The 23530-nt window shown below is 35.4% G+C and overlaps 1 protein-coding gene across 1 annotated transcript in view; it reads right to left on the bottom strand.

The window, feature by feature from the left end:
• The window catches only part of TMEFF2 (transmembrane protein with EGF like and two follistatin like domains 2), a 248544-nt gene that overhangs the window by 116924 nt on the left and 108090 nt on the right, over window positions 1–23530 (bottom strand). Inside the window, exon 5 of the mRNA XM_060015610.2 lies at window positions 920–1016. Within this exon, the coding sequence (XP_059871593.1) occupies window positions 920–1016 (97 nt within the window). The remainder of the gene's footprint in view (window positions 1–919; window positions 1017–23530) is intronic.

Genomic DNA, 23530 nt, shown 5'->3' with positions numbered 1-23530 from the left:
CACTTATATATTGCAATGTGGTCACCACCATAGTGTTAGCTAACACCTCCATCACCTCACGTAATTACCAATATTTTGTGTGTGTGGTGAGAACATTTAAGATTTACTCCCTTACCCACTTTGATCAAAATGATTGTTAACTGCTCTAGGCAAACACAGTCTGCATATTGAAAAAAAAAAGAAAGGACACCTGGTTGTTTTTCTGAAGTTATGTGTGTAAAAGAAAAAGAGATAGAAAGAAAGAGAGTCTGCCTCTTTCCACTGTCATGCCATACAAAGACCTTTGGGTTGCTCACTTTACGTATGAGATCAGGGTAGGATCAATACACGTGGCCGCCCTAGAAGACTAACATTTTGGGACCCATTCAAAATAATGAATATTATACATAATCTGTTCAGCATATCTTTACAGGAGAAGCTGAGTATTGCTTGGGTGAAGGGAGAAGTTGATCCTACGGGGTGGCTCAAAGATTATTCCTTGCCCTACCATCTCCCTAATTCAGCTATGAGAGTGCCTATGCATACCCTTTAAGTAAAATCTGTGCAGTTGCCCAGATCCACCATTTTAGGAGCAGATTAGCAACTATCCATTGTTTCTTGACCATGCTTTTTGAGAGATGTTCTGATACGTACAATTTTTCTCTCCATCTCTTAACATGACAGTATTTGGGGGTCTCAGTGATATCTTATTGTACCTTATCAAGTAATGCCTTGGGCAGCTGCTTGGCTGACCCAACTTTTAGTTCAGCTTCAGAAAGTCCTTTCTGTTATTGTAGCCCTCATTTTTTACCCCCGTGAGAACTGGATTAAAAAAAAAAACTGCTGAAAATGTCTTCTTTTAGGAAATAATTGATAAAGTAAAAAGAAATTAATTATTGTCATTATTTTCTTTAAAAGAATAAAATAAATAGCACATTACCAGACATCCTCAGCGTCTTCATCACATTCTGCACCAAACTGGCAAATATCACAGGTGGATGTCTCCTTTTGACTGGTTTCTCCTGAGCCTTCATGGACTATAGGACAGAAGAAAGGGAACAAAAAGAATTCAGATAAGTGTGCACAATACCAACAACTTCAAGACTATTCTGTATGAAACCTGCTACTTTTCCAATGGAGCTATTGGAGCTCCATTAAGATCGTCATATTCGTCTCCCTTCTTCCCTAAATTTGAAGAAAATTAACAATAATATGCTAGCCATTGGTATGTGGTGAATAATTCTTTTTACAAGAAAAATAAACGAGAATACTGGATTTATCAAAATTGTTTGGCTAATAGACCATATGAAAGTTACTTAATTAAAAGGGATTTAGATTGTTACTTGCCTAGAAGAAAAACCTAGTGTCTATAAAAAAATACTTGACATTTTCTCATTCTTAATTTATAGATATTTTTTCATTCAAAGGCTTTTATACATAATTTAAAAATTTAGATGGGCAGCCTTGACTTTTTAGATACGTCTTTCCCCCGCCTCAAGGTGCTAAGTACTTATACGGAAAAATATATTAATTATGTTTTCAGAAAACATCTTTTAATTGGTTTTTACAGTAATTTCTTGAATTGTACGTAAATGTTGCACAGAGCTCATCATAGTGATTTCTTCTATGAGGGCTATGAACATATATTTCATTTAAAAAATATATACTGTCGCTGATGATGATTATTGATATTGGTCTTTTTTATACACATAAATTACAAGTGTAAAATATACTATATACAACCTAATTATAAAATTAAGCTTTCAAATCAGGAAAGAATAGTGTAAGTCAAGAAAAAAATTTTAGTATTTGAGTTCAAGAAATAAAAATCTGAGCAACATTTTGAGATGATGGATTACTGTTTACCCAATTAAAAAAATATGTAGTTGAAAGCAAAAATAGTTTTGCTTATAGATGAAAAATTGCAACAACCTAAGTACTGCATAGATAACCTTATTCCATGGACATCTTATCTACTAAAAACATGTGTTTAAATCAAGAGATCCTTAAAACGTGCACTCTGCAAAAGGTTATACATTTTCAGTAGAAAAAGAACAGAGGCAATTAAGTATGGCATTGGCTCCTAGCATTATGAAGCCTAATAAGATAACGTTTTTAACAAAACATCATTGATTAACATGCACCCTAAACCTAAGAAATTTAACCTTACTTATTTTATTTTAATATGATATTTTTCATAATTTGTTCTTTGTCTATTAACATGAGAATTATTAATATTTACAAAAGCAAAGGTCTTTATTCCTTGATTTTCCAATTTACTGCTGTGCAAATGAGTGATCTGATTTACCAGAGAAAACAAAAAGAACAAGAAGACATCTCTAAGAGAGTTCTCTATTTTATAGTTTTTCCAGGAAAGACAGAGAGATTTATTTTTTCCAAAGCAACATTTTTTCCCCTGTACTTGATTTGCCCTGCACTTTTAAAAAGTTATGAATTAAACAGATCAACTTCAATTGCAAAAGTATTGATGGTATAGTTTTAAAATTGGAAGTCTAAAAAAATGGTGTTCCTCCCCAGAAAGAAGAAGGAATTTTAGACTCTGCTAAAATAGACAGCACTTCTTATCCACTCTATTATTTTAATACAGGCAAGACCATTAGAGTGGACTATGGGATAAGAAGGAAGCTGGGGACCTAACCTCAGGGGGTACTGAACAGCTGAGGTCCATCTCTTTATCACTTTCTTACTATTAATGCAACACAGAAGCTGTTAATGGGAGAGAGAGCCTTTTAGTGTTAGCAAGATTAGCAGCTTCTAGACTAAAGCTTCCCATCACTCAGGAAACATACTAACACAACGGGAAGGTCCTTAATGAACAGTTATAGCCATTTATGGGCAGCCCTATCTTCTTTCGCAGCAGGGATCCTTGGTTAGGGATCTACTGGAAGTAATCCAGGGGATGAATCGTGCTACCTCAGCAAAACTAACAATAATAATTCTACTGGAAGTCACATTACATTTCTATAAAAGGGCAGTTATTGGTAGACTCGAGATGTTTGGAAATTCTCCCACATGGAGAAGTAAACCCAGAAGTAGCAGTAGCAAAACCTCTATCAATAAATGTTCTGGGAATAAAATGTGAAGCAATCACAGTGAAGAATAAAGTAAAATCTTCCCATATTTCCTGAAGCACAGATTTGCACCTTTGTAATAAACAAACAGATCAGTACACTGCTTCATTTAACACTATAGACCAAGATTCTTAAATAGGAGTGGGCTCAGAAGCTCTGGTAGATTTGGTTTGTTCATTTATGTATTGTTTTTTAGATAAATGCCCTGAGATATCCTAGGAGGTACTGAATTTGTAGGCTCGAGGCTTGGATATGTATACTTTAAAAAACACATCCCTAAGAATATCTGCCCTAAACAATACTGAAAAGACTTCCTCTGGCCCAAACGTCTTCCTCATGCAATGAATGTCTAGCACAGGACTTCTGTCACCTTAAAGTGCACAGGAAGCACCTGGAGGTTTTGTTAAGATGAAGATTCCGATTCAGTTAAGTGTGAGGTGTAACTGATGCTGCTGGTCCACAGACCACATTTTGACTAGCAAGGTTAGCACTGCATTTTTCCCATCACAATTCACAATTTATTAGTGGGTAGTGCAATGGAGTCAGTGGGTCACTATCAGCATTTTTGTAAACATTTTTGTGTACATGAAGCAGAATATACTGGAATAGAAAACACAGAGTGCATCTTATTTAGCAAGCATAGGTTTTATTTTATAACACTGTTTTAGTTATACATATGTACATCCATCCAGCACTGCAATGTAAATTTCATTTCTTACTAAAGGTCACAGTCACAAAAGCTTGAACACTATTGATTTAGCACATGCTAGATCCTCAGAAAGTATGTGTTGAACAGGAGTGTTCCTTTTTCCTGTTCTTTTTACAGTATCAGAAACAGGAAGGATCGGTGCTTATTTGCATTCATCCGCTGATTATGCAGGAATGAAATTCATTTATCCTAAAGTATTATTTTAACCACGCACTTGCATTTTAAGCCTTTTATTTTGAGTTGTAAAGTAAAAAAGAATTATTTCCCTCTATTCTAAAACAACAGGTTTCAGCGTGTGACTGAGGGAAATTTGAGGAGCAAGGGAGGCAGAGCTCCTGAAAGCATATTATACCTAATATGCTACCCTGCAGTTAAAACTGATTTAATTAATTCCTTTAAGAAGATTCTGGATTGGAGCATTATAAGAGATGATCAAATTGCCTCTCTCTCAAACTCTCCCTGCCCTCGTGGTTTCATCCGGAAAATTGTTACCAAAATTCCCTTATCATGACCTTGTTCTGGCCCAAATCAGTGGGTGTGCCCACCCACTGGGCCCAGTTCTCTTCCTAACTCACTGTAATGCCTCCTGGGCCTCTTATAATATTCCTAACCTATGTTATACTATTTCTGAAAACATGATGAAATAATATAATGTTCAGACACACAGTTATTCAATGTCATTTATTTGGTTCAAAATTTCACTAAAATTTACATTCAGTGAAATGCTCATATCTTTCAGTCGATTTTGAGGAACGCATGCCAAGACAAAGAACAACTCCATCATTCCAGAAAGTTTGCTTCTGCCTTTCTCAGCCGTTTCCCTACCACTACTATGTCTCTACATATAGGCTGGTCAGTAATCCGATCTGTCACCACAGATGGACTATTTTAGAATATTACATCAATGGAATCATACAATATGTAATTATTGTGTTCAACTCCTTCCACTTAGCATCATAGTTTTTAAGATGAATTCAGGTAGTTGCCTGTGTCAGTAGTTTATTTCTTTTTATTGCTTGGTATTCAATTGAGTGAATATACCACAGCTTATTTTTCCATTATCTTGTTGAAGTACATCTTGTTTCCAGTTACTGTCTGGAAACAATAACTGAATATTTATGAATAAAGCTGTTGTAAATAGCCTTGTAAAAGACTTTTTGGGCACACAAGTTATTTCTCTTCGACAAATACCTCACAGTGGGATTATGGTATTCAGATAGCCACACCAGCTTTCTTTTGCTTATTGTTTCTGTCTTTCTTACTTTCAACCTGCTTCTTAACTTATGTCTAAAGTGTGTTTCTTGTAAACAATATATAGTGGAATGTCACTTCTTTATCTAGTCTGAATCTGTCTGCATTTAATCAGGGTATTTAGTCCATTTACTTTAATGTAATTATTGATATGTTTGCTTTTTAAGTCTCCCAACTTGGTGTTTGATTCATTTTTTAAAAAAATTCGTGAGTTGCAGAAAATTTTAATATATTTTAGGTACAAATTTTTGTCAGATACATGTATTGGGATATATTTTCTCAGTCTATTTTCTTGAACGTGTTTTTTTTTTTTTTGTAGGTGTGCAGAAATTTTTATTTTGATGAAATCAATTTTTTTCTTTTATGATTTGTCATTTCTAAGAAGTCTTCTACTTGAAGCTCATGAAGATATTCTTCTATGCTTTATTCTATTCCCCATTTTTATTAATTTTAAAATTTTAATTTAAGTTTATGGTCTATCTAAAATTGGATTTTGTGCATAATGTGAAGTAGAGGTTGGGCTTCTTTGTTTTTACCACATGGACATGATTTCTCTCTCTTGACCTGTCAGTGTGGTGAGATATGTTGATTGATTTCCATATGTTAAGCCAACCTCACATTTTGGGGATAAGTCAAACTTGATCACGGTATATAACCCTTTTTATATATAGCTGGATTTCTTTTGCTAGTATTTTCATAAGTATTTTTGTGTCTATGGTTCACAAGATATGCTGGCTGTAATTTTCTTGTATTGTTCTTATTTTGTTTTATTATTATGGTTAAAATGGCCTCATGATATGAGTTGGGAAGTGTTCCTACTTCCTCTGTTTTATGAAAGAGTTTGTGGAGGATTGGTACTATTATTTCATTTCTTTATACAAGGCTGTTTAAATTTTCTATTTTATTGCTTCCTACTCTTACTATTTCCTTTATGTTATATACTTAGAGTTTATTTTCTAGTTTCTTAAAATGGAAGAAGTGCTTGATTTTATACCTTTCTTATTTTCTAATATAGGTATTTAAATCTGTACATTTTCTCCTAAAGACTGCTTTAGCTGCATCCCACAAATATTAATATGTTGTGTTTTCATGTATTTTTGTGAAAATATATATTGTAATATCCTTCAGGATTTCTTCTTTGACACAAGGATTATTTAGTAGTGTATTTTTTTTTTTTTTTTGGTATGCGGGCCTCTCACTGCTGTGGCCTCTCCCGTTGCAGAGCACAGGCTCTGGACGCGCAGGCTCAGCGGCCATGGCTCATGGGCCCAGCCGCTCCGTGGCATGTGGGATCTTCCCAGACCGGGGCACGAACCCGTGTCCCCTGCATCGTTAGGCGGACTCTCAACCACTGCGCCACCACGGAAGCCCTAGTAGTGTATTTTTTTAACCTCCAAATATTGAGGGTTTTCAAAAGTACACTATTTTTATTTATCTTTAATGTAAATATCCAAAATTCATTGGGAATCATTTTAAATATACAAAAGAGTTGTGTGGCCTTAAGGACACAGAGAAATGCAGGCTTCCAAGAGCCACTCAAGGTCTTAACATTAAAAGGAAAGTAATAAATATATAGCATAAGGTTCCATTAAATTCAAAGGACTTTAGAGTTAGGTAGGAAGACTTTTATATCTTTTTACTCCACCCCCCACCAGAGCAAAATTCAATCAAATGATCAACCTGGATGAGAGTTGAAATAAAAAATAGATTGTGTGAGCTGCAAGAGTAAATTGTTTTGAAGTCCTGAAAAGTCTGAAGTATTGAAAAGAGCTCAGCCTGATTGTCCAGGCTTTGAAACAAATCTCTCTGGAGTTTGACAGCTCTATGTCTGCTGTTCAAGATGTTATAAAAAAATCCATCCATGTTGATCTATCCATCATGGTTAAAGTAAATATTCTGTTTAATTTAAGTCCTTTGAAATTTATTAAAACTTGTGTTTTATGGGCCAGAATATGATCTATCTTCTTGACTATTCCATGTGCATCTTAGAAGTTGTAACCTCTTGTGGGGAGTGATTTTCTGTAAATATTAATAGCTTAAGTTGATGGTCCAAATCACCCATAACTGTACTGATTTTTTGTTTAATTGTTCTATCTATTACTGAGAAAGGTGTGCTAAAATCTCTACTGGTGACAGTAAAACCATTTCTAGTTCTCTTTTGTTTTGTTCTTTTGTTTCATCTTGTATTTGGGAGCTCTGATATTGGGTTTATAAACATTTAGTAGTCTTATGTCTTCTTTAATAAGTGACCATTTAGCATTATGAAATGCACCCCTTTACTCTCTGGTCACACTATTCATCTTGAAGTCTACTTTGTTCTGATATTCAGATAACCACACCAGCTTTCTTTTGCTTATTGTTTCTGTCTTTCTACTTTCAACCTGTTCATTAAGTTATGTTTAAAGAGTGTTCCTTGTAAACAATATATAGTTGGATTTTGCTTTTTTATCTAGTCTGAATATGTCTACATTTAATCAGGGTATTTAATCCATTTACTTTAATGTAATTATTGATATGTTTGTTTTTAAGTCTACCAACTTGGTGTCTAATTCATATTTAGCTAATCTTTTTGTTTTCCTCTGTTTCCTTTTCTGACATTTTTTTAGGAAAATCAAATATTCTATGGTATTTATTTTGTCTTATCTCTTCTAATAATTATTTTGTTATATTTTAGGGTTATTATTTTGATGGCTACTTTAAGGATTATAATATACAACTTCAAATTATCCTAATCTATTACTTCATGAACAATTTAAAAACTTTATTAAAATACTATATTTTTAATTACCATAGTCCACCCTTTGCATTCTTATTGTCATATATCATACTTCTACCTGTTCTATAAAACTCGTGTTCCTTTTGAAAATTAGTTTTACTTTAAACATACACCCTACTCTAATTTCAAAGGAAAAAAGCCAGAGATGTCAGTGCTAATGGAGACTCCTTCCTGTCATCATTAAATAATTATTTAGCTGCTGACCTGTATTTGCTCTAACTTTTCAAGACTTATGTATAGTCTCACATTCTCCATGGAGGACACTGTTGGCATATGACACTTATAGTAGATTGAATTATTTTCCCAATAAAAGGATTATACGTTCCTCTCCATAGCCATATGACTTGAAGTTCCATGATATCACTGATAGGCTTATGACTTGTTTTTGCCATTGAAATGTCAGTGGAAGTGAGAAGATATATAAAAGCCAACATGTAGATTTCTACTTTCTTGCTTGTTCCCTTTGCATAAAAGAACACATCCAGAATAGGAGCTGTTTCTTCAACCAGTCCCAGAATGAGAAGATATATAGAGCAGGGCCATAGTTGACCACAGCCATGGGAGCAAGAATTATGTCACTTACTGATGCTGTAAGCCTTTGAGGTTTTGAGGTCGTTTGTAACTATAGCTTTACCTAGTGAAAGATGGCTAATAACACATGAATTAATGTTATTAATGAATTCTAAGGAAATGTTTTCACATGATTTTCCACACTTCATATTTTGGTAGCATTACTATACAACCCTAGATCTGCTTTTAATTGTCTCCAGATCTCCCTTTGAATTTCTATTTCTTTTCTATATTAGCATATATTCTGTAATAGTTAAGCCATGTTTATTCTATTATATTTTCATTTTTTCCCAACATAGCACTATCTTTCCCAGTCTATTCACGGTTCCCATTTTATTCTCCATGTAGCTCTAGCACATCACTTTGACAGATACATAAGTTGTCCCATTTAAATTAGGCATAGTATACACATTAAACATAGTATATACAGCAAAGGAAGCCATAAACAAAACAAAAAAGCAACCTACAGAATGAGAGAAAATATTTGCAAAGAATGTAACTGACAAGGGTTTAATTTCCAAAATATACAACAAATTATACAGTTCAATATCAAAAAACACACAACCCAATCAAAAAATGGGCAGAAGACCTACATAGACATTTCTCCAAAGAAGACATACAGATGGACAACAGGCAAATGTAAAGATACTCAACATCACTGATTATTAGAGAAATGACAATAAAAACTACAATGAGGTTTCACTGCACACAGGTCAGAATGGTCATCATCAAAAAGTCTACAAATAAAAAATGCTGGAGAGGGTGTGGAGAAAATAGAAATAGACTCATAGACATAGAAAACAAACTAATGGTTATTAACGGGGGAGGTGGGGAGGGGTAAGCTAGAAATTTGGGACTAAGAGATACACACTACTATATATAAAGTAGATAAACAACAAGGACCTATTGTATAGCACAGGAAACTATATTCAATGTCTTGTAATAATGTATACTCGAAAAAAATCTGAAAAACAATATATATATGACAGAATCACTTTGCTGTACACCTGAAACATTGTAAATCATCTATACTTCAATTAAAAAACCCACAAAAAACACAGTATAAATATGCATAAATATAAGCCCAGGACCAGAAGGCTTCACAGGCGAATTCTGTCAATCATTTAGAGAAGAGCTAACACCTTCTCAAACTTTTCCAAAATATAGCAGAGGGAGGAACACTCCCAAACTCATTCTACAAGGCTGCCATCACCATGATACCAAAACCAGACAAAGATGTCACAAAAAAAGAAAACTATAGGCCAATATCACTGATGAACATAAATGCAAAAATCCTCAACAAAATACTAGCAAATAGAATCCAACAGCACACTGAAAGGATCATACACCATGATCAGTGGGGTTTATCCCAGGAATGCAAAGATTCTTCAGTACATGCAAATCAATCAATGTGATGCATCATCTTAACAAATTGAAGGAGAAAAACCACATGATCATCTCAATGGATGCAGGAAAAGCTTTTGACAAAATCCAACACCCATTTATGATAAAAACTCTCCAGAAAGTAGGCATAGAGGGAACTTACCTCAACATAATAAAGGCCATATGTGACAAACCCACAGCCAACATCATTCTCAATGGTGAAAAACTGAGACCATTTCCACCAAGATCAGGAACAAGATAAGGTTGCCCACTCTCACCACTATTATTCAACATAGTTTTGGAAGTTTTAGCCACAGCAATCAGAGACGAAAAAGAAATAAAAGGAATCCAAATTGTAAAAGAAGAAGTAAAGCTGTCAATGTTTGCAGATGACATGATACTATACATAGAGAATCCTAAAGATGCTACCAGAAAACTACTAGAGCTAATCAATGAATTTGGTAAAGTAGCAGGATACAAAATTAATGCACAGAAATCCCTTGTATTCCTATACACTAATGATGAACAATATGAAAGAGAAATTAAGGAAACACTCCCATTTACCATTGCAACAAAAAGAATAAAATACTTAGGAATAAACCTACCTAAGGAGACAAAAGACCTGTATGCAGAAAACTGTAAGACACTGATGAAAGAAATTAAAGATGATACAAGCAGATGGAGAGATATACCATGTGCTTGCACTGGAAGAATCAACATTGTGAAAATGACTCTACTACCCAAAGCAATCTACAGATTCAGTGCAATCCCTATCAAACTACCAATGGCATTTTTCACAGAACTAGAACAAAAAATGTCACAATTTGTATGGAAACACAAAAGACCCCAAATAGCCAAAGCAATCTTGAGAAAGAAAAATGGAGCTTGAGGAATCAGGCTCCCTGACTTTGGGCTATACTACAAAGCTACAGTAATCAAGACAGTAGGGTACTGGCACAAAAACAGACATATAGGTCAATGGAACAGGAGAGAAAGCCCAGAGGTAAACCCATGCACATATGGTCACCTTATCTTTGATAAAGGAGGCAAGAATATAAAATGGAGGAAAGACAGCCTCTTCAATAAGTGGTGCTGGGAAAACTGGACAGCTACATGTAAAAGAATAAAATTAGAACACTTCCTAACACCACCCACAAAAATAAACTCAAAATGGATTAAAGACCTAAATGTAAGGCCAGACACTATAAAACCCTTAGAGGAAAACATAAACAGAGCACTCTATGACATAAATCATAGCAAGATCCTTTTTGACCCTCCTCCTAGAGACATGGCAATAAAAGCAAAAATAAACAAATGGGACCTAATGAAACTTAAAAGCTTTTGCACAGCAAAGGAAACCATAAACAAGACGAAAAGACAACCCTCAGAATGGGAGAAAATATTTGCAAATGAAGCGACTGACAAAGGATTAATCTACAAAATATACAAGCAGGTTATGCAGCTCAATATCAGAAAACAAACAACCCTGTCTAAAAACGGGCAGAAGACCTAAATAGACATTTCTCCAAAGAAGAAATATAGATTGCCAACAAACACATGAAAGGATGGTCAATATCACTAATCATTAGAGAAATGCAAATCAAAACTACAATGAGGTATCACCTCACACAGGTCAGAGTGGCCATCATCAAAAAATCTACAAACAATAAATGCTAGAGAGGGTGTGGAGAAAAGGGAACCTTCCTGCACTGTTGCTGGGAATGTAAATTTATACAGCCACTATGGAGAACAGTATGGAGGTTCTTTAAAAAACTACAAATAGAACTACCATATGACCCAGCAATCCCACTACTGGGCATATACCCTGAGAAAACCATAATTCAAAAACAGTTATGTACCACAATGTTCATTGCAGCTCTATTTACAATAGCCAGGACATGGAAGCAACCTAAGTGTCCATCGACAGATGAATGGATAAAGAAGATGTGGCACATATATACAATGGAATATTACTGTGCCATAAAAAGAAATGAAATTATTTGTAGTGAGGGGGATGGGCCTAGAGTGTGTCATACAGCATGAAGTAAGTCAGAGAGAGAAAAACAAATACCGTATGCTAACACATAGATATGGAATCTAAAAAAAAAAAAAAATGGTTCTGAAGAACCTAGGGGCAGGACAGGAATAAAGATGCAGATGTAGAGAATGTACTTGAGGACATGGGGAGGGGGAGAAGTAAGCTGGGAAGAAGTGAGAGAGTGGCATGGACATATATACACTACCAAATGTATAATAGATAGCTAGTGGGAAGCAGCCGCATAGCACAGGGAGATCAGCTTTGTGCTTTGTGACCACCTAGAGGGGTGGGATATGGAGGGTGGGAGGGAGATGCAAGAGGGAGGAGAAATGGAGATATACGCATATGTATAGCTGATTCACTTTGTTATACAGCAGAAACTAACACACCATTATAACACAGTTTTACTCAAGACGTTAAAAAATATGCATAAATAGAAACCTCCCTGTGCACCAAGTCTGAAATAAAGTAGGTGGTCCCCGAAACAATCAGATTGCATCAACAGAAAGAATGAGATTTCTAAGCTTAAATATGATTCATAGAGACTGGTTCTACACTCATTTAAATTATTGCAAAGTTTAAAAATAAATTTACACAAATTTTATATAGACCTTAATCTGAAGTTTTCAAAATTTAGAATGCGTTTTTTCTTTTTTGTATTTTAGAGTCAATATCAATACAGTAGTCAGTGTTTTTTGTTTTTTAAATAGGTAAGATGACAAAGTAATCATGCCTTGGTAGGCATGTAATTTTTTCCACTTTATTCACATAGATAAAGGATTCAATATATCTGTTGTAACTAAAATTACTTTGATTATAAAATTATAAACAGCAATTTTTCTTTCTGAATAACTTACATACATTACTGTCTCATTATCACCAAAAAGCTGAACTTTTGAGTTTATCCTCTGATGAAGGAAAAATTCCACTTAAAGAATAGAAAGAAAATTTTAAGTCAAAACCCTCCATTCCATTTTTTAATTTGTATAACTTGTCTATTTTGCCTTTTGTATGCCAGTTTTACCTCTCACATGCCTCTCCCACATGTAAGTTGAATTTAAATGATGGAAGCTGCTGACAGTTCCTAGAGCTCAGACAATTCTAAGCTGTTGTTTTTGAGCTACAGTCATGTTCTCTTTTACATTTTCCAACATTTTCCTAGAAACCTCAATGACTTTAAAGAAAAATAAGTACTTTCTTTTTATTCATATTAAAATGTGATGATATTTGTCATGTGAATAACAAGTACACTGTTACATCATATTATTGAAATGCTAAAACAAAAAGAAGTAGCATTTTGATCTGCTATTTACAAAACTAACACAGATTAATTTTTTATGTGTATCAGTGCCATATGCAGTAAGATGTGTTCAGGTTTGGGGAAAGAAATTCATTATCTTTGCTTCTTTTTAATTAAAAGAAGTACAAACCCACTAATAATTTTTAAGTGGTTTAAATGCCAAAAAACTAAAGGAAGGCTGAAATTACACTTACACAAAATGGTTTAAAACAACCAAGCGCATGACTGAGCAAATGTGATTCTATATTAAACACTCGAAAGAAGAGATCATTACAGAAAATTTAATTTTTCATAATTAAGCTAGTTTGCTAGAGCTTGACACAGATTCTTTAGAAATCACATATAGTTTATCTTCTGCACAGCTTAAAAAATTTAAGAGATTAATACAATGTTACTATGTTGAAGCAAAATTCTATTGTCATCATTTAAGTCTGACTGATTTCACTCAGTCCTATCTAAGTTAGAACTGAAGATACTCAGTTGATTAGGAAAAAAAAGAAAGACAATGAAGTAAAGAAAGAAGAAATGAGAGAAGGATGGAAGGAAGGAAAGAAGAAAGGACAAAAAAGCTTATTCAGCTTGATATCAGGCATGGCAGAATTCATCCGAGAACATTACCATGCCAAGACTTCATGAAACTCTTATTGTATCAATCATATGATAATTATATGCAAAAATATTTTATTATTCTCAGTGTAATTAATTTATATCATTTTATGTAAATTCATAAAAATAATTAAATTTTTTCCATATTAAATGCCTAAAAGGTAAGAAATGTGTTTTTTATTGGTAAGTGATGAAAACTGGCTTGGGCTGAATGAGCTACTGTAAAGCATAGAGGGTACCAAATTCCAATTAGAGGATATTGAGAAAAGACTAAGAGTTAGTAAGTGGAAACAGTAAATGTACTTGATACTTTTGCACAGATTTGTGATGAGGAAAACAGAGAATGAGGCATTAGTTGGAAAATGATGTACGGTCAAGAAAGGGGTTTTTTATGGAAGGACAGAGTCGAAGCATCATTGTCATGCTGAGAGAAATGGTGCATAAAAGAACAAATTTATGCAGAAGAGAAAGGGGATAATCACAGAAGCGATGTCCTTGAGAAGGGATGGGTTTACAAACAGGTGCAGTGGTTGGTCTTAGAGGTACAAACGTCTTCTGCTCAAGGAGGGGTGGCAGAGTATGTGGGTACAGATGTAGGAAGGAGGTGACACTGGAAAGAGGAGGATGAAATAGATCTCTTTTGGTTGCATTTATTGCCTGTATTGTATTTGTACTCAAAAGCATGGTTATCAGTTGAGAGCATGTGATGGGAAGAGAATGTGAAATATAAGGGAGTGAACGTGAATGAAGAAAGACCAAAGTCTTTCTAAGTCTTTTCAACACTAATTTGTTGCTTTCCAACTTTGTGTTTAATTCTTCTAATTAGTAAATCTCTGATAACAAAGATATAGCTTTATTAACTTGCACTTCTGTATGTCATTAGTACATGACCTTTGGTATTGATAACTTCAAGGCATTTTCTGTTATAAGAAGTTTTATTTGAATCATCAAATGAAGACTAAATTGCCAATACAGTCAACTCTAACCTACTTAATGTTTGTTTTGGTAGAGGGGCTTTGCAATCTGGTAACAACTTACATGTCATGTTTCTTTCCTATTTTCCCATTCCATCATCACAGTACTAGTTCAGATCGTCATCATACTTGCCTAAACTTCTAACTACCTGATCTCTGCACTTGCAAACTTGCCTCTCTTAAATATATGTCCCATGTATCTTATTAAAATGCAAATCTGATCATATCATTTAAAATTGAAAATGACATGAAGTAATCTAAAGGCAGTTACATGATAGGCAAAGTTCAGGGGTAATGCTAGGAGAGCTGGATTTGGGTTGCCCAGAGTCTTTTCTTGATCCCCAGATTTCTTATTTGTAAAATGAGATGCCTGCCCTGCTTGCTCACAGGCTGTGGTGAAGATTAAACAGGAGGACATGTGAAAGTGCTTTGCACCCTCTAAACTGCTCTGCCACCCTAAGGTGTTAACACTAAGAAAGTGTTAAAGTTGAAGTAAACTCATTATCTTATTCCAAGTAAGAAAGTTCTTTGAAGGAAGTCCAAGCCTGGGCATCACAAACGTGAATTTTTGGCCCTTGTGAGTGGCCTTATAGTGATACTGAAGTAGGAGTCTTTGAGGGAGCAGGGAAATAAGAATCACAGAACAACATAATGAAATAGAGAAATAAAAATATTGAGAAACTTGTAGAAGAGGTCTTGCACCAAAACATCCTCATTTGGTTTCTTATATGAAGGGCTAAAAGGATTGAGGGAGGAGCAGGTAAGAAGTGGATGAGAAGTCTCAGATAGGTCACCTCAGAAATTTCCCAAAGAGCTCTAGGCTGTTGTTCTAGTACACTGGGTCTTGGAACAAAAAAAGCACTAAAGTGATCATTTTGTTCTTATTGATGAAGATAAGAATAAAATAAGAGCTTTACATTTTCTTTTTCTACTTGCCTGTTATGGGCATTGGATTTCACTGTAAAGCCTGAAAAACATACTCATCTAAGTCTAATTTCCAAGTCTAAATGAGACTTAAAAATAAAAATTATAAAGATCAAGTCTTGTTTAAATATATAACTTATTGCTATAAATAGGCCAACATAATAAAAGAGCAGCAGTAATAATGAAGTCAATTTTAAGAGGTCAAGGCATTTCATAGAATTGGTAGCTGTAGCAATAATTTTTCTGAATTGTCTATAATATTTCTAGCCTATTTTTGCTATTAAAGATCCAGTCACTAATTTTTGGAATCACAGTAGCCAAAATAATGGGAAGAATGTCAGGGCTGGACTTCAGTGTTTGTGATTAGTTTCGGTCTTGGGTTAGATATAGCCTCACTCTTTTCTCCACCCCTACTTGTTCTATATTGAGATACCCTGTTTTATTTCTACAAGTTCCCTCTGCCTATTGGCTCTGGTTGGTGGAATTTGGCTACTCTTGTTATTCCTTTCTCCAGTCTACAGCTGTCTCTCAAACTCTGGTTTAAAATCTGTAACTTATGACCTATTCCCTAGCACTCTTGAAAACCTTTCTTGTGATGCCCCATCTTGGAATCGGCCCCCACTAGCAGCCACTCAAGGCTGGCTCCACTATGCTCAGTTTCACTCCCCGCTCCTGGAAAAGTGCTTTCAACTGTATTATTTCGAAGCAACATAAACAATAGAAAGCAATGAAAACATATACAGTCAAAAGCAAGGATAGGTCTTCCCTGGTGGCGCAGTGGTTGAGAGTCCGCCTGCTGATGCAGGGGACACGGGTTCGTACCCCGGTCCGGGAAGATCCCACATGCCGCGGAGCAGCTGGGCCCGTGAGCCATGGCCGCTGAGCCTGCGCGTCCGGAGCCTGTGCTCCGCAACGGGAGAGGCCACAACAGTGAGAGGCCCACGTACCGCAAAAAAAAAAAAAGTAAGGATAAAAAGGTCTGAATTATCCAATCTGAAATGTGAATTTCCCATCTTCCACAAAGTGGGAAAAAAGAAAATACAAAACCAAACCAAACCCACAAAATGGTCTAAGGAAGCTGGAGTGCTGGAAATAAGTTAGAAATTGACTTCAAGCTAATCAATATGACTTCTTTACAGAACCATTACCTCAGTCTAAAACTGTAAAGTGGAGGGAATGAATAATTGTGGAAAAGACATCTAGATTTTTAAAAATTGCATGGGATTTTAGAGAAGATTTTATCACCATTAGATTGCCAGGGATTTCCAGAAATAAATGGAAAGAGATAAATTTTTAAAAATTAACAATGCTCTATTTAGAATTTCATAATGAGACTGATTTTCTAAACTTTAAGTTTTTAAACTCAAACCACTTTCATTTATAGTATCATCAAGATTCATGGACCTTTCATTTTTACATGCCTTACACCTGAATTGTATGATAATTGGAACTAAAATAATATCCTTGTTTTTGCAGATTTGGAAAAAAAAATTCTTCAAGTTTTGGGGAAATTTGCTGGTGAGCCTAAACCATAAAGATTTAGGTTTAACAGGGACTATAGCTTATTACTACTGTTTAATGTTTGTTTTAAAAATTATAATATTGAAGGACATATATGCTAAAATTCTCAGGCATAAAAATATGATTTAATTTGATGAATAAGTAAAAACATAAGGATTAATGTAATAAATCCAAGAAAGAAACATTTTAAAAGATCAAAACATTTGTATTATTATAACATTGTGGGTTTCATTTATGGAATTAATAACAAAATAAAAAAACATATTTTTGTAAAGCTTTGCTATTGTTCATTTAATTTGGTCAGTGAAGTATGTCTAATGACTATGAAATATTGGTCAATAAGCAAACTTGAATGATACTTTAAAAACACAAATCTTGATAATGATACAACCCTGTTTAGTTCAAAGTTTCCCTATACCTTCAGGATAAAAATCCACAGCCTTTATCATTGTATTCAAAGTCTTTCATGATTTGCCCCCAACCTATCACTCTACCTTCATCTCTAGCACCCCTGGCATGCTCTTTATGCTGATAGCTACTTGTCACTTTGCTGGGCATTTACACATGCTGTTTCCACTGTCTATAGTGGCACGTCTGTGGCTAATTCTGATTTTAACTTGAAGATTCAGCAGTAGTATCACACCACTCAGGAAAGAAGTCCTCATCTTTCACCCTCTTCCTTCATCCCTGGTGTGTGTTGGGCTCTTGGTTTGTACACCCACCCATTCTCAGAACGTCTCACATTGTAGAGGTTTCCTGACTCTTCCATTGTCCTGAGAATTTTTCAAGGTCAACTCGTATGTCTCATTTGCTTTTATATCTATTCTTCGCACAGGGCTTGGGAAATGACAGAAAGTAGTGGTCAGAGAGGGGAGTTTCAGAATTCCAGATCTTTCTATTGTTGTACTTCTAGGTAATAACAAGGTGTGGCCACATTTCTAGACAGCTAAACTGAATTTGAGGAGACTGAGGAACCATGAGGCCAATGTTGAGAAGGAATATCAGATACACCCTTGATAGTTATTAATGTTGTGCATTAAAATGTCCAGGCACAGGGCAAGACTGCATATCTTGGATGCCCTGTGGTTGAACAGTCCATGTAACTAGTTCTGGCTAATGAGTTGTTGAGTGGAAGTGACACGAGTCAATTCAGGCTAGAGGATTTAATTGCTAGTTGGAGACCTTCCCTACTACTGAAGGGTGCCTAGGATGGGCAGGAAAGGGAGCCAGAAAAGGAGGCTATCACAGGGGGATAATAAATAGCAGTCAGATGTGGCACGTAATTTGGAGAGAGAATTGACAATATTTACTGATGGATTGGGTGCAGGTAGAAAGTCAATGCTCAAGATAGCTGTCCATTCTGTCTGGGTCCCTGAGTGACTGCAATGGGCAGAGCCAGCTGCCCCTAAATAGTATCTCGCCCAGCCAACCTGCGGTGAACATGGAGTGAGAATAAGAAATGAACCTTGACTCACTGAAGCCACTAAGTTTAGGGGAATGTTTGTTACTACCACATAACCTTGCATAAGCTAGCACAACCAGAGTATGTCAGGGAATGAGGTTAAGAGGCATGGATGCCATCTGTTCCATTGTGCTGATGGAACTCACCAGCAACTCCCAAGTACCCAACTACTGATGGTTACCCTGGAATAGAATATATGAAAATAAACCAAGTGCCGAATTATTGAGAAAAATGGCAGTAATGGGAAGTTCAGCAGGTTATACCAAAAGTGTGGGAAAAGGTGGTATCAGCAAATAGCATGAGTTTTGAATAAGAAGTGGTTTATTGAGTGACAGTGCCAGACTGCATTGATGGTAGTCTGAAAATGACAGTAGGAAGCCAGAAATGTATGGCCTGAGATGGGAAAGTAGAGCAGCAATAGATAAGGTTTGGAGGGGTGTTATGCTGCCACTGGGCAGAAGACAAGAGAAAATTGTTGAAACATTTAAGACAATTTAATCTTACTCTTTCACTAGAGCTAATATTGATAATAACTATCAAAAAGTGCAAGAATATACTAAATTCTTGTATCCTTAAATAGGCCTAATTATACTTTTTCAGAGCATACAGGAACTATTTCCTGGTAATTATTGGTATTTTAAAAGCTATGTTCACATGCATGCTTTTAATGCCTTAAAGTCCTTTGACATGAAGGTTGGACTGTGACTGATTCGGGGTATCCCCAAATGGAAAAACATTTTTTTCCTATCTCAAAACACATTTTGCTTCCTGCCCAATTTCATACCCACACAACATTCTGTACTGTTGCTTTCATTTTCCCCCAATGCCACTTAGATTTCTTCATGCATATTTGTATTTTTAGATCAGATAAAATGAATAGAAGTTTCTTCCCTTGAAAAATGTGTAGTGTGATTCAAAGAAAATGTTAATGAAAAGAAATACTAAGTCTTGTGAAACATCGATATATAGCAACTAATTGGAAAAGCAACTCAATTGCTTTTTCTTTGTGTTGTTTCTGAAGCACCGTTCTTATGGAATTATGCAGCTGTACAAGCACTGGTATCGACAGATTTTTTAAATGGAAGAGATAGGGGGTGGTGAAACAATGTACTAAACACCATTTCTTTCAAAATACTCCTAAATATGGAGGTAGTATGTAGGGACTCATACTTTCTTTACTGCATCATATTCATTTTTAAGAAAACCACCTCCATATAGAAATACTTTCCACCAACACACATACAGGTATCAAAATGAAGACGACTTTTCCTGGGTTGTTAAATTCCTTCAGAAACATGGGCTGTCTTTCATGACAACAGTTTCCTTCCTCCTCTGCTCCCACACAGCTTGACAAGCAGGTCACAGAGAAAGGTTGTTAACTACATTCCTTTGCCTAAAAAGGGATTTCAAGAAAACAAGTACCTTAACTTCACTCTTAAGAGAGGGTCAGACGGCTGAGGCGGTGATTTGTTTGTGTACATATGGGCTAGTGCAAAGGAATGGAAAAAATATTCGGGTGAAGAATTTCTAAATGGGAAGATGTGTTTTAAAGACAGCTTCTATTATATGTCAGCTACACCTGGCAGAGTCACAGGGCAAGGTGAATAAACTATAAACAATGAAGTCTCCTTAGTGAAAACCTCTGCATAGTGAGAGAGATCTGTGGGTGGGATAGAACAGCCAAGAGTGTCACTCGCATAGTATATGTTTTTTAAAGCGGGTTTCACATCACTTTTACTGTAACTGGGAAGGATTTCAAATTTTTTAAGATAAATTACTTGGACTTAGCTTCTACTAAAAAAAACCCAAGACGATATATGATCGGTAGACACATTAGATTAAAAATAAAAATCAGTTCAAGAACTTCAATAAAATTAAGAAGCCAGTTGCATTCTTGGTGCATAGAAATGTACGTTAAAAAACGTACTAGTTTAGTGCATCTGTTAAATGATACAATATACATATCTATAATTACTCCAGAGATCAAATTAAGTACATTCCTCATTTGTTCGTTTGTCTCTAAGGAAAATACAGGAAAACAAATGCTAATCAAAAGATTAATGGACTTCTAAATGTATAATACATTAGCCGCTCCTTCAATCTTTGGGAAACAAAAAAACAAATAAAAATAAGGCGTTGTCTCACATATTCTTGGTAAATTTCATGAAGTTTTAAGGTTCTTGTCAGTATGAATTTGATTTAAAGCTGTAAATCTTTTCTGAATATTTCTATGGCTATCCAGATAGAAACATCATACATAAAAATGTTCTTTATTCCAGAAAAGATAAAACTCCCAGTGGTAAAAGAAGATTTAGGTATCTCTGAAGGTTTCTTATCTCCTGGCAACATAACTCTCTGATGGTTCAGTGCCTGAGAGGGTTGTCTGAGATCACTCATCAAATAAATCAAATAGTTGGCTGGTGAAAAGAGGGGGAGCCTATAGTAATCGCATGTCTTTGCTTCCAGACATCAAATCTTTCTTCTAATAAGCCAGTAGAGAAGTTAATGTCACTTGATGTGGCATATGAAAACCTGAGTCTCAACCTGCCTTAAGTTTCTGCTACTAGTTCTGAGAATGTTTGACTTGCCCAAGCAATGATTATATTTAGTTTTAACATTTTAAACCGCTAATTCCAAAATCCTGATGTGCTGAGGAAGATGTGGTGGCAGGAAGGCTGGAAACGTACTGAGTTTTGTCTCTAAACTTCTTGGAGGAATTTTATGGCAACATAGAAAATCCACTTTGGTGGGGTGATCTTTAAATATTCTATAAATATTTGTTGATATGATGATGAAGCTAGATTTATTTTATATATTTTTGGTTAATATTTTACTGAAAGCTCTATTTTACATTTCGACTGTAAAAAACAAGTCTTTTTTTTTTGCGGTACGCGGGCCTCTCACTGTTGTGGCCTCTCCCGTTGCGGAGCACAGGCTCCGGACGCGCAGGCTCAGCGGCCATGGCTCACGGGCCTAGACGCTCCGCGGCATGTGGGATCTTCCCAGACTGGGGCACGAACCCGTGTACCCTGCATCGGCAGGCAGACTCTCAACCACTGCGCCACCAGGGAAGCCCCTAAAACAAGTCTTTTAAAAATTAGAAATCAAATACTTTAGAACTGTGTGGTCCAATATAGTAGCCAGTAGCTACTTGTAGCTATTTAAATTTACATTAATTAAAACTAAATAAAATTTTAAAATCCAGTTTCTCAGTCGCACTAGTTACATTTCAAGAAATTCATAGCAACATGTGGCTAGTGATTACTGTATTGGACAGCGTGGATATGGGACATTTTCCTCAGCATGGAACGTTTAGAGCACTTCTCTAGAAAGATGCATAATTCAGGTATGGCACATAATAGTATTCACAAATCGATCTTCCCAATCCAGTGTTTTGTTTTAGAGTCTTTCAACTTATATAGAATAAGAGATGGCATGACTCTCATTCTCATCTTCCAATGAAATGGAGAGAATATCTTACCATGATACCTGCCTGTGTGGTTTGACTATGTGTGTCACTTTTGTATATAATGTCCCTTGATTATAAATAAGCATAACAGAAATTCTTAATTAATAAAACCTCTCAAGTGCCCAAAACATAGCTGTCTTCTAATTTAGTCTCTGAACATCCTGATAAGAACCAGTATTACTGTGGCTTGAAGCTCATAGATTAGATGAACAGAAGTAGGCATAATAGAGTAAATGTGCTTTTAAAGAACATTTTTTGTTCCTCTGTCCAAAGCTCTGGCTACCAATTATATTTATAGTTTGGGTTAGCATGCCTACCTCATACACTGAGATTAGTTATTGCGCCTAGAAAACAGCACTAATATATACATACTACTTAGCATATATCCTTGCAAAAATGTTTCCTTTTCATGGGGACCTAATTGTTCCATACATAAACTTAGCCATGTGAATGTAAACCAAGACAACATAGGAGCCTTGAGCAGTATATTATTGATTTGATTTTTGGTGGCTAAAAATTTCCTACTGAAGAATTATCTTCCCAACTGACAGCAGCAGACCTCTCATTAGTACTAACAGGTTGAGGAGGGAGATTAAAGCAAACTGAAGGCATAGAGAGATTTAATTCCGTGTTCACACCTAGAAGTGGTGATAAGCTGGGGATCTGCCATTACCTTGATATTTTGGAGATAAATGGGTATCGGAATAAATAGAAGCCTTCAGTCTCTGCAGCCGTCACTAACATATTTCACCCTAATTGCAAAATGTTTATTTCAAACACTAAAATACACATTGAGGAAGCTAACCTCGGCTGGTGAAAAGGAGATTTCAACTGATAACTTTTCCAGATTAATTCAAATAGCGTGGGAGATATTGAGGATGTCATTTTATCCTTTATAGTTTGACTTTGTATTCTGTACATGAGGAAGGAAGGAAAGAAGGAAAGAAAGATGGAAGGAGCTACCTCTATGGTTTCTCTGTGGCTAAGAACTTTTTGGGTCAATGGCTGGTTTTTTATTTTGCTCTGTGCCCTAGCACCCACATATTAATTGGCACATGGTATGGCAGTTAGGAAATATCTGTTGAATAAAAAACACTTAATAGATCTTGCAGAGACAAAAAAAAAAATGGTAATTTTTAACGTTAATGTTTATGGGTATATTATAACATTTCTTTATTAAAATATACATATTGCTTTGTTATATTTGAGAAACTAATATGTAGTGTTTACTGAACACATTGTATCTAGTAGTAATAGGGATAAAGCAGTGAGCTAAATCAAGTCCCTGCCATCATGGAGATCAGAGTACAGGCATATCTTGTTTTACTGTGCTTCTCTTTATTGCACTTCACAGATATTGCATATTTTTTTTAAACAAATTGAAGGTTTGTAGCAACTTTGCATTGTCAGATGTTGGTTAGCATTTTAGGCAATACAGTATTTTTTAGTTAAGGTATGTACATTGTTTTTTACACT

Source organism: Delphinus delphis, chromosome 7 (genome assembly GCF_949987515.2).
Source record: "Delphinus delphis chromosome 7, mDelDel1.2, whole genome shotgun sequence".
Taxonomy (NCBI): domain Eukaryota; kingdom Metazoa; phylum Chordata; class Mammalia; order Artiodactyla; family Delphinidae; genus Delphinus; species Delphinus delphis.
Note: the sequence above shows the minus strand (reverse complement) of the source record. Positions and strands in the feature narration are given on the sequence as shown.